Consider the following 13,444-nt stretch of genomic DNA (forward strand, 5'->3'; position numbering starts at 1 on the left):
AAGTTTAGCTTTATTTTTATACAAGAAAGCATCTGTACCCACTTAATTTATACATTATAAATGGATATACAAAGAAGAATAATTATTATACTAGCTGAGCTTGTGCAGGCGCAAGTATAAGTTTAAGTAAAAAAAAAAAAAAAACGAAAAGTCTGGGTTTAAAGACTATAGACGGTGTTTTGGTCACCTACCAATTCGTGAATTACGTCAGAACTATCCCGATGATTTTAAAAATTACCTATTTAAGGATGAACAGTAGTTCATCATTTGGTTACAGATTCATCCTCATTATCCCCGATATTCTTCTAATCCATATTAAATTTGACATGTTTGCCGTTGGAAGCTCTTGGTCCTTTGTGAAGAGCAGCATATCGTAATACCACAATGATGGCTCATATACCTACTTCATCTCTTCCGCTACCGCTACGTCGACTTTCCTTTACTTTTTAAACTCTTTCCGAAAAGAACCCCTTTAGGCTTTGAATTTTTTACTACAAAGTCTCTATTAGCCTCGGGAAATCCTCTCTCTTTGAAAAAAATAATTATTTTTGTATACGCCACATCGCGTAAATTTCTATTTTCTTTATCATTATAAGGTCTGTAATAAATTGGCGAGAGAAATTGCGAACGTCCATTTGTGACGAACGTAGTTAAACGATTTGACGTACGGCACACGTGAAAGATTAAACGTGGTAAAATATGTTAAAAAAAAACGACTTGACGTACGGCACGCATGAAAGCTTGGACGCGACCAGACGCGACTAACCTCACTCTTTCCGCTGTTCGCTACGCACACGAAGCTTTCACGCAGACAAGATTGTTGTGTGCAGGCCACTAATAGTGAATATTTGTTGTATGTATGCAGAATTTTCTTAGATAGAAAGAGGAATAGGAAACAAGGCGTTGGTGGATAAAATCATGGGTAATGCGACGTAATATCATGAGAGTATTTATGTAACTGGTTTGTTTTCAATTCAGATTGACAGTTTACGTAGGTACTTAATAAATACGTAAATAATAATAATATGACGACAGTAGTCAGGAACGCATTGCGCATGCGTGGCATGGGCAGTGGCGTGTGCGCACGCGCGCCACTTCGATGATTGAAAGGTAGAACCTGTTTAACTTTATTCGATTTCGATTCCGGATGATCATTTTCGATGATTCGAGGATGAATGTGCGTTTACACGGACCACTGCGGATGATTCCTCCGCGATGATCGTCAAAAATGAACTGTGTAAACGGGACTTGAAATTATTGTGCCCTTGTTTACTTTGCGCCAATTTATATTATGAAAATATCGAAAATGAAATAAGTACTTTTGGCGTACATATTTTGTAATGTTAAAATTAAACCTTTCAGATAACTTTCCGATTTTCAAAATTTTAGTAATTTGAAAGTCTTTTGGCCGTACTACATGTACCCTTTTAATATCGTACATAGTACGCGGACCAATATTATAGTACAAATACTATAGTTATAGTACGGTTGGCAATACTGCACTCAACTTGAGAGCAACCCGCAATGGTACATACAAATATAAGCTATTTATAATGAAATGAGCGTTAAAATCTAGTTAAAATGTTTATTTTTTTTTGCAATTATGTATTCTATCATTATAATTCTTATTTAGTATATATAGTTGACTAAATTTAATAAGCCTAGGTAGTTGGATTATAAAAATTTCGATAATATTTAACTTATACGGTGTGTCCATTTTTTATGGATAAAGTAATTCTTAATTACTATCTTCATTGGTCTTAAAGGTTTTTAAATAGAGTGATAAAATATTTAAAATTAAAACGTGTTTAATAAAATATATGCAATTCGTGTGTTTTGGAACATATTGCGAGATTTGTTTTGGAACATGATTTACTGCGTCATGTAAAATTCTAGAAGGCAGTGCAAATAAAATATTCGCCCTAGGTGGTGTACAGTGTCTTATTATAGCTGCAATTTAGTGTATTTTTGAAAGTTATATTATATTGTCCACCTATGTGATTTTGTGAATTCAGAAACATTTGAAAAAATACAGTTATTGTGATATTTAATGTTAATAGTACCAATATGCTAATTGAAAATCAGGATGCATTTAGGACTTGGCTAACTTCGATTCTAGAACCCCTGTATGTAGGCCATATTTCTTTTTTCAACAACCTCACATTATTTGCTTTAAATTCGTTGGTGGCATATGCGCCGTGTAACGTATATATTTGCCCAACTAATTCAATACGTGTACCGCACGAAATGAGACATTTTTCCAGTTTATTTTTAGATCATTTTTTTACCACATACGATAGCGTATGTTTTCCGAAATGAACATTTTGTTTTTCGAAATTATAAACTTTTCCAGTGTAATATCTGCATATTTTATCGGTTTGACCTTAAATTCATCACATTGGATAACTTTTAATATAATTGTTTCAATATATTGCAATTAAATGTCTTATTCCTGAAACGATTTCGATATTTTGGAACCATGATAAAATTTCTAAAATATTATTTTTTATTGGTTAGACATTATTATCACTGTCTTGTTTACGCGGTTATCTTAAAATATTTCACGCATTAAATTAGCGCCGCAGTATTTTTATTATGTCATTTATCAATGTGTAATTTAAGAGATAACCTCAAAATAATTTGGCATCTGTTCTTTGGATGATGGATAAGATTTATTTGAAGTTTGACTTTCAACTACTCTTACGCTGTTCGTTAATGTTTAATTTTCAATTAAATCTATCACTTATATTTAACAACAGTTTTACGCTGTTACTAGATTTAAAACTATTTTCACTAATTTGGACTCTATATGCAAACTATTGTACAAATACACATTACATCTGTATAATATTATACCCCGTTTACACGTGCATGGATGTACTGTGCACAGTAAGAAAATGTATGGGGAAATATGTATTATCCTGCAGTTGGCAAGATTGCGTGCATAAATTAAACAAGATTGGAAGATTCCAAATTGTGATGATTTATTGCAGGCAAGTAAGATTATTTTCAATCTGCGTCTGTGCAGTAGAGCGATAGAGAGCAAGATAGCGATAGAGAACATGCCGATAAAAAAACGAACTACTCATTTTGAGCTCCGATTTTTAATACGACCCGTCAGATCAGACAGATGTTAGTATAAAATGACAACCTCGCGTCTCGCTTACTCTTGAAGAATGAGACTGGAGTTAGTCAGCACTTTTACGTGTAAACAGTTATTGTCATGACAGTTTAAAATAAGCACAATTGCCGACAGTAATTCCATGCATGTGTACAGGCACTATAATATTGTCTGTAGTGTCGTACTACACCATACTATGTCACTATACTATGCTTAATTTTGGTCCTTGTAGTCCAATGCGTAAGGTACTGGCTTCCCTTCCTGTTGCCCTGGGTCGAATTCCCACTAAGGTTACAATATATCTATGTGATTTTCTCAAAGCCTGGGTGTTATATCACGTTTACACATCCATGGATTTACTATTGACAGTATGTATTATCGCGGCCGTAACAAAAAAATGCATGTGTCAATACGTATTATCGTGCAAGTTGCAAGTCCGCATGCATGAGTCAAAAATGTTCTGTAAATGCATTGTGCGATATGTGAGCCTGCGGAGTAAAATGATAGTGACAAACCTGGCGAAAAAAAAAATTAACTAGCGCAGAGACGCATTTTGACGTTTACCGATTTTCATGACCGGTCCGAACCTGTCAAATAACACCACACAATGACAAATGAAAAATGAGATTGGCGACAGTCAGCACTTTTACGTGTAAATAGTTATTATCGCGATAGTTATACACACTATCGGTGCCAGTAAATCCATGCATGTGTACTTGCACCATTTCTGCGATAATTTAACTGCTATTTCTACATTACTGCCTATTATCTACATTCTTCACCAATGATATGTAGGTAGAGTAGAGTCATTTAACATTGCAGATGTGATTTCTTCTCATGCGCAGGAATAAGAAAATGTAACGTGATTATTGTTACAGTTGCTATTATTGGCTGTACTGACATCAAACATATTGCATAGCTTTCTCTTGCTCGGCGCCCCTTTGAACATGTCTTGTTTCATTTTAAAACTACTGAACCTCACGATTATGTGTTATGTTTTTACGTACCACTCAATACATTTTGTGAGAAATTTCAAACTCAATATGCGTTATTACAAAAAATTAAATAAAAACGTTACATTAATGATTAAGTTTAGTATAGATAGTGTGGATAATCAAAACACAATTTTAAATCATACATTTCCTATCTTATGAAACTGATGATAATATTATATAAATCCGGATAATCAAGGTCTGGATAACTTAGTTTTTACAATATATAGAAGAATCAAAAAGATAAGATGCATTGAAATCTAAAATAATGATATATACGTCATCATCATAGATGAGGGCATTTTTTTGTTCATTGCATCAGTGTCAACTACTTAAATATAATATAAAGTACCTACCTATGTATCATATTTATATTTGATTTTGAATCTATCGACCTGTTTGATAAATGAATAGCACCATTGATGAAACTCGCACACATAGACTCCATGGTCGTTACCAAATTAGTAGACTTTCATTCTCAACATCTCGAAAATAACGTGTTTACAATGATATATGGTGAGACACAGGTAGAGAAGTGTGCGCCCGAAAACCAAAGAATTAATAAGTCTATATCTTCATTGTGTGGATGTCTAATTTTTTTTTCTGTATGTCACATGGACGATTGCTAATATAAAAATATTATATGTTCTTGTTAGCAGTGGCGTGCATGTAGTTTCATTTTTTACATTTTAAAATCATTAAGCATACAAAAGGCATTTACTGTGTGCTCATTCATCAAACAATAAAAATTTCAATCCACGAAATACACACGTCGTGAGTGATTGTTAGAATGAAGAAAGAGCAGGCATGGCTATCGGTTCCCTCCAACCGGTACCAGTCTCAACCTGTCTGAATGTGTTTGTGATGCAATCTGTATGTACACGTAAAATTATACTGTGCGTAAGACAGATTTTGTTCCTTCTACCCTAAAAGCTGGAGGGGGGGGGGGGTACTCTTTTGTCCATTTTCATACTTTCATCTGGGGATTTAATAATTTTTTATACAATTTTCTGCAAAGCAATATTGGTTGATATTATTTGTGTGTGAATGCAAAAATTCAGATCAAACTGTTGTACTTATGTGGGGAATGGTATTTCAATTTATATTTAAAGAGACACGCATGTAACTATAAATTATTATAAATTCAGAAATAAATTTTCTTCTATGAAATATCCATTTAGTATAGTTATACATATTTTCATGAAAAAAAAAATTAATGTTTCTTCAATCTATCACACTACACTTTCGACCGATCAGTCATATTGTCGAAGATACGAGAATGCGTTGCAACTTTACTGTGAATCACTCCACAATATTACTGCAGTAAACACGTATCTTGACTTACGAGAAAGAACTCCAGTATAATCATCTGTCAGAGTTCAGTATTCTGTGTACTTACAAATACGTAACTCAAGATACGAGTTTATAATATTTATAAAAGTCTTTTATTGTGATACGATTTTTTTGCATTGCTTAAATCTATTATGTTATAAATTATGTTTTGAGATACGTGTTAGTGGAATATGTGCGTACTCAAATTCTGAAATCATTACATCAAACAACTCAAAACTGCCAAAAATTGAGATACGTGTTTGTAGAAAATTAGCGATGATAAGTGTGAAGTTCGATAGTTTTGACAGAAAATGTGATGTACTTAGAGTGACGCCAAACCAGAGAAAGCGATGCATTAGGCTTCATGTAAGAGCAGTCAGAAATAATGGCGGTAACCTTAATTTAGTTAACCCTATGTTATTTGTGCCCAGTAAAAGAAATCGTAATCTGCGCAATTTCTGGGTTAGGTTGTTCCACTCTTATCACCTATCACTTAGTTCAGTTTTATTGGTTACCTATTTTACAGTTTATCTGGATGTAATTTGCCTAAATAAGAGACTGCATATACATAGCGCTAGTGCCCAGTACCAAAAATGAATATTTGTGCCCTCTGTGGTATGGCCGCCGTCTTGGAAAATGGTGGTCTATTTTTATTTTTTCAGCCATATCTCATTAGTGGCTGGAAATATTGAAAAACGTTTCAAATAAAAGTTGAACATTAAAAAAATACACATTTTCAATAAGAATAATTTTGATCGTTGCTGAGATGTTCCTCGGGTTTTGTAATATATTTTTCAATATTTCTAGGCGTTATTGAGATATGGCTGACTGATAACTAAATAACTAAAAGTCATCTCCTTTTTTTCAAGATGGCAGTCGTAGCACGTCATACATAAGTGTTTGAGGCACTAACACTATGTATGTGAAAAATTTCCCTACTAAGGGAATTATTTCCAGGTAAAACCCCAATAAGACTGAACATATGGTTTGGCCGAAGATGTTCTTTGTATTTTCAACTATATTTCAACGCATAAGCGCGCCGCAAGGGCGGGTGCATAGGACTCACATCTGTTCTTGCGTGGATGACTTATCTACATGTGTCGTGTGTTCTAATAAATAGTGCTGTATGAGAGTATTCCAACACAATAATGCCTGATATGCAGTGCTTTTTTCCCTGTTTGATGTGCACACTGCTGCTGTATTGCTTCACATCTTTCTGCAGATGTCTAATATGTTGTTGTTTTCAGATGCGATGCTGATCCCGCAGCCCTCGCCAAGTATGTGTGCGCTCTGGTCAAGAAAGACAAACCCCTGGATGACCTCCGCGATGGCATGGTCGACCAGCTCGATGTCTTCCTGCAACATGGTAAATATTATATCAATTTATTATTTGAAGCTTGACCACATTTCGTTTGATCAGGACGTCAAAATAAGCGGATACCGGCAGTAGTAAAAGCCAACGATGTAGCACATGAAAAATTGCATGTGCAGACGGATTATAACAAGCTTATTCAAAAATCGTAGTATCTAAGAGCAACGTTTGCTCTTAGATAATCGGATTCCTTTTGACATTCTTAGAGCAACGTTTACATTCACACACCTACACTACATTTCATCATAAAACATATCTCTTGATAATGGCCTCTGCAACGAGCCCGAAACGTCGAGTAAAGAAGGAAGAAGGAGACACGGTGAAAACCCAAGAATATACTACGATAATTTTATAATTATGTACCTCACTTCTATACTATTGTGAAGCGCGCTGGCTATCCCGTGAAAAAATGAAATAAAAGGGTCAAATCATAATATTGAAATTTGAGGCAAATTCATTGTGCATTGATGAATTCCACTAAATCAAATACAAAAAAACATACACTTTCATCGAAATCAAGGCTTTAAATTTAATTTAAGAATTACTGCAAAAAATTCAAACGCCATTATCTCGGAACAAGGTTTTATGAGTTGTTCCCCTATTGAACTGGTGTATCGATATGTAGTAAAAACTTGTTTTTTTTTTTTTTTTTTTGTATTAGTACATTTTTGGCTATTTAAAAAGGTGAATAATAATAATTAATAATAAAGTGTAATGAAATAAAGGCGCCAAGATCAGATTTTTTTAAAAGGGAGGCATAGTAACAAAGTTTGGAAACCACTGCTGTACATTAAGTTACACGAATTTTGTGAATGGCAAATACACATTTTGTTTTTCAATTTGTGTTTGGAGTCAGATTATGGACCTAATAGATTGATCAAGTGGCTAACATCCATTTCTTGTAAAAACGAAAATCTGTCACTACAAACCTCCATGCTGTGGAGGCCTTAATGATCCTATTAGGATCGGACATGGTCAAAGAAAATAAAAGAAATAATACACCGACTATAAAGTAGACAAGTGGTAATCTGCAATAAAAATATAATGTCAATTTTCTGTGAACCACCAATGGACATTGCTTGTTTGAAATGTGTTATGAGCTTTTCGCCGCCCTTGTCATAATGAATACCATATAAATGCATTCATTTTAAATCCTTTTGAATGAAATTCTCTTATGCACCATGTCAATGACGGTCTTAAGTATACAATCACATTCGTAATTAATTGTGTTCATCAATTTGTTTAAAAAGCGGTTATACAAATAATACTAGTTATGAAGAAAATGCTTTTTCAAAAAGAAATATTAAATCTGTAACTCTTGTTGAAAAATAATTCACATCAGTTACTTACTTTATGTACGTCAAAATTAATACTGGTATTATTGATTTCTCGCAAGAAAGTTTATATACATATTTTGTAATCTGAAATGCACTTATGAGTTTTCGCTATAATGGTCTTTTTTAATTATGGCGCGATTTTAAATTACGGTTCAATTATTTTCGATGTATTTTCTACGTCTAGTAAAAATGTTGTGCCTGTAAAAATATATATAGTAGATGGAAATCTTTGGACTGGAGACAGAACAAATCATGAACATCTTCACCATAAAATTTGGCAAATGACACTTGACAATAACAATATCAAAAGATTTGTCGAAAACTCTTTCTCATTTCGAACAAGGACTGAACATCCTAGTTAATTGATTCTGATGAAGAACACATTAAATAAAAATATGCAATTTCAACTAAAAGCTTCGGGATTGGAACCAATCCTATGTCATTTGTATAGAAAAAATGTTTCATTATACAGCATTTCACTTTATGGCTAACTTTTCATGACCACATATCTATGTATTAGCTTACTGAAGGAATATACCTAAGTAATAAAAGTCTTATACAAATGCGTATGAGATGAGATAAAATGGAAAGACATAGGTAAAAAAATCATTTTAAAGACTCCTGGACAGTTTTCATAAAAATAACTCTCTCATCTAAAATTGTCTATTCTCATTTACTTCGTTGTGTAGTTATTTGTTAGGAGGAATAATTACCACAGTTAAATATTTATAAAACGCCAAAAAGTATTCATTGGTTACTTATTAATCTTAATTTAATTATCTACAGTCACATGTTTAAATGTATTCAAGTATCGTCATTTAGATAAGAGATAAATGTTTGTTTATTATTCAAATCAGCGATTTTATTTGTTTCCGCATTTGACAGATTACAATATGTATTAGAGTTGCATTGGGTAGTCACCCACTGGACCTATTGAAATTCAGCAAAAAAGATTGAATATTTGTTTAGGAAGAGCTATATCTATTTATAGTTCACTCTCCTGGACTTTCTCATGGATATTTTTAAAGCGCACATGACTATCATGCGCTCAAAACAAATTATATTTATAGATGCAGTGTTGGTTTTATTCACACTGCATGGATCATAACAATTGCATTAATGGTATTGAAGACACAACCCTCAATAGATGTAGCAAATTTAGTTCACTGCCAAAAACCGAAAGTAAACTACCTCGATCAATTTGTATTGCAGTATTCTCTTTTTCCAAAATACATAGATTTCACGTGTAATTGTACAACTCCTAGTTATTTTATGATAAGGAAGAGGGGCGGGCGCTGATTATCAGAATCATTAGTTTTCAAATGCCGTAAGTTATTTGTATTCCAGGCTATTATTTAAATTTAAAATTTATTATTATTTACAAAATCTGTGATTTATCTTCGAATATCTGTATGAAAAATAATTCATTTCATGCGCGGATGATCTGCACCCCGATAATAGTGAGTTGCAGTACCTATTTTGGTTTATTATATTACTTAATGCTTTTCATTTTATTAAATGTTATGCATGTAATGTTGCCGGTGTTCTGATGGCACACTCTGCAGATGTGAAAATGCATTTTCTTTAGATTCATAACACAATTATGTGGTAATTCGACACTTTTCAGGTTAGTAATTTATGTCATCTTTCACAGAAACCAAACCTTTCGTGGAGCTTTTATTCAAAACTCTGGAAACCCAAGAGTACCTGCAAGTGGTGGTGCCTACCCAAACCCCGGAGACGTCCGTCAACCTGCCGCAAGCGAGCACCGAAGCGGCGCAGTCCGAAGACGTGCCGCCGATTATACACCAAAGCTCCTACCAAAATCGAAGGCCCAGCGCCAATAGTAACGCCTCCCCCACAAGGGAGCACGCCGTCAACGGTGGCAACCTCGTATCGGGGGTGCTGCACGCGACGGTGGACGCCAACGGCAGCAGACTGGTGACCGCCGAAGCCGCCGCCAATGTGCTCGATGCAAATTCAAGGAGGGAGAGAGAGCATCGCGAGGAGGGCGGCAGAGCTTCAGGAACCTCTAAACCGAGGATCGTGCTCAATAGGAGCAGCAAGTTTGTGCCAGCTACTGTGCCAAAAGAGAAGCCTGCATACGCCACAGAGCAGACGCTAGTCAAGGTTGGTCATTGATTAATAATTACGATTACCATGTTGTTTCGCTACTGTATTAAAACAATGTATATTTTTTGCGCATCATCCACAGCAACAACTGTAAAATCGTAGGTCGGTAGTTTTGATGTAATAACTTGTAAACAGCTTACATAAAATTGACGAGGGAGTATCTTTCCACAGGTATTTATGGCTGAATTTTATATTCAAAAGTCTAATATGATTCGGCAATATGTGAGATTCATGAACTGTAAAATGAAGTTGAATTTAATTATACACTTTCATCCTATGAATTTATGTATTCAAGGCCGATTTTGTCAATATCTGCACATGAAATCATATTTTTGTAATTAACCAATTGAGTGAATCTGAAAATATAGTAGAATGTCACAGTTGAAGTAGAAGGGTGTAGTGTAGTGTAGTGTGGGGAGATGTTTAATTTTTGGGGAATTCCCATATCGCATACAAGTGCCACCACTGCACTTCTTGTTAATGTCGTCACAGTTTAGCTTTGTCAGTGATGTAAATGTCACGAAATATATATTTTATTGTATATGTGTGTTTTAGTTAAACCAATATAATATGTAATAAACTGATCAATATGGAGTGTATTTTGTTTCTAAGAAATATAAATATTACAGCCGAATAACCACATGTTATGAGTGATGATAATAATGGTTTTACCTGGTAAGGGGTTAATTCAAAACTCAAGTAAAATATTTGTTCATATTGAAACTCAAATAATTATAATCATGGTTTTTTTTTCAGGTAATGCCTGATTTACTAGAAGACAGTTTAAATGAGCCTCTGGTTTCCACTCGTAACAGCAGAAAGGATCGCAAGAGTGACTCGGTAAGCCCTTTTCTTGTACCAATGATGATCTACACTCTTATCATCCGTTATTTGTAATCAATCTTTATATTGTGTTCATTTCTTTTCATGACTTGCTTAATTGGCGGTGCAGTCAAATTACGTCTTCCGCCAAGCCGTCTTGCAATTGATCCCTGTAAGAGTCCAAACATATTATCATAGTGATTGCTGTTTGTTATCGATGTTAGAATTATGGTGAATTAAATGTTTTTAATTTTTATATTGGAGCTAGGAATCCTGTCGAGGAAATAGGAATGGACTAAGATTTTGTTCTCTTCACCACATATTCCAAGAAATCTATTGTGTCCTTTGTTTGCTTTTCAGGGCGTTGATGGAAGTAATGTCAAACCGAATTTGGTTATTAATATGAATGTCAAGAGATATAACTTAGTTTAGTAAAGAATCCAATTCACAAAATCTATGTTTAAAAACAATAGTCTAAACACTCAACTTATTAAGTACATAATATTATGCAATTTTTACGCATTGAGAGTAGGGTACCATTTTTTCCCGTGCTATTCTCAAAAAGTGTGCATGGTTACTTTGTCGATGGTTACTATCGCCGATAGTGTTGACATCGCTTTTGTTGTATCGGCTTGTCTCCTATGGTCCTGCAGTTGTTACCCGTCCAAAACTTACTTACAATGTGGTGTGGTGGATTGACATCTCAACCCAAATTATGAAAATAAATAAAATATGTTATGCTTCGCATTAAATTTATTCGTCGGGTCATTTTTTAGTCTCCCAAACAATGCATGTATGGTCTTCGGTTTATTTATCATAAGTGGAATGTTGGTAATTTTGAAATGCGTATGGATACAGTTTTCTGATTTGGTTAATCCAAACTATTAAAATATTCTTCTCATAAAATAATCCATTGTGTGTTAATTTTTTTGCGGTGCCCGTGCTAATGTTTTGTATGTATGTTCATATTTAGGACAAGGACGAGAGGCGCAATCGCGGGCGTCAGGTTCACAGATCCCGTTCCCCGGGCGGGGCCATCCGATCTCGGAGCCGGTCCTGGGAGAGGGCCCGCCGAGGTCAGCAGCCCCCCTCCAACTCGGTTCAAGGTGGAAGCGGAAACCAATCACAGGGAGGCAGAGGCACTCTCTACAGAAATAAGTCCCCGCCTATGCAGAGATATGACAGAAGGTTGGTTATATACCCTATCAACCCGAATATTATAACATGACAAGTATTGAAAAGAACATAATATATAATATTTATTGTATATTCTTAAAATTTCACAAATTATTTGGTAAAATCACCTTCAATGAGACTTTCTCCAATACAGATAAGTGTGTTTGATTAAATAATGTTTTTCCTAAATATCAATTACTCAATGTTAGTGCTGGCCACATTAGCCAAACGTGCCAGGTTCAGTCACACACTCAGTATTGCTAAATTGATGAATATATTATGTGGAGAGAAATAATCTATGAATTAAAGAAACCTTGTCACCAATATTAATCTAACTTGATATCTGACGCATATTGTGAAGAAATTTCAGCGTGATTAATGATAACATTGCTAGCTGGATTGGATAAAGAATATCACCCTGGTTATGGGTTCAAGTCCCACGCAATGCAAATATTTTGATTTTTTTTCCTCATAGACATATTATTATTTTTCATTTAGAGCTTAATTATATATAATATATATAATTAGGCTAAAACGTTAGTTTACATGTAATTGAGTATTAGATGTGTTTACAATTCGAATAGCAAACATTTGTTTTATCTTTTTGTTTTCAGGCGTTCAAGATCAGGGTCTCCACCGCCAGCCCGCGCTCCCCGTTACAGAAATCGAAGTCCACCTCCTGGAACCGCAATCACTGATATTCCACAAAATAGAAGTCGATCCAGGTAACTAAAATTTCATCATATATACACCGTTTTGAATATGAAGAAAATATTGACAGCCCTCAGGAATACAAATCAATCATGTGTAATTAATTATATGATTGCAATTAACAGGTCCGGTGAGAGATTCCCTTCTCCTTACCACAACACTTTGGTGGTGTCTCGAAATCGTATTCGGGTATCTCGGGAGAGGGAGAGAGATCGTGATCGCCCTCCCAGAGACCAGATAACTCGCACCATCAACAATTCCGATAGAGACAGAGATGCAGATAGAGACAGACTCGACAGAGACAGAGATCGCTCCGACAGAGATAGAGATCGGGCTGATAGAGACAGAGATAATGCTAGGTATGGTGACTTATCTTAATTTTATCTTAATAAATCTCATTAATTCAAATACCCACAGGACTGAGAAGGCCAGTTCTCGGTTTGGGCTA

General features: G+C 34.7%; 1 protein-coding gene across 2 annotated transcripts in view; it reads left to right on the plus strand.

Annotated features, from left to right (window-relative positions):
* The first annotated feature begins 1,901 nt into the window (after positions 1-1,901).
* The window catches only part of swm (Zinc finger protein swm), a 50,797-nt gene continuing 39,254 nt past the window's right edge, over positions 1,902-13,444 (plus strand). For both annotated transcript variants that reach the window (XM_085956408.1, XM_085956409.1), the window contains exons 1-7: positions 1,902-2,126; positions 6,693-6,811; positions 9,809-10,284; positions 11,044-11,127; positions 12,083-12,297; positions 12,900-13,010; positions 13,122-13,355. In XM_085956408.1, coding sequence (XP_085812534.1) covers positions 2,068-2,126; positions 6,693-6,811; positions 9,809-10,284; positions 11,044-11,127; positions 12,083-12,297; positions 12,900-13,010; positions 13,122-13,355 — 1,298 coding nt within the window. In that variant the 5' untranslated portion in view covers positions 1,902-2,067. The remainder of the gene's footprint in view (positions 2,127-6,692; positions 6,812-9,808; positions 10,285-11,043; positions 11,128-12,082; positions 12,298-12,899; positions 13,011-13,121; positions 13,356-13,444) is intronic.

This window comes from Rhyacophila brunnea, unplaced genomic scaffold, assembly GCF_057557595.1.
Source record: "Rhyacophila brunnea isolate RB1 unplaced genomic scaffold, BYU_Rbru_1.0 scaffold_6, whole genome shotgun sequence".
NCBI classification, from domain to species: Eukaryota; Metazoa; Arthropoda; class Insecta; order Trichoptera; family Rhyacophilidae; genus Rhyacophila; species Rhyacophila brunnea.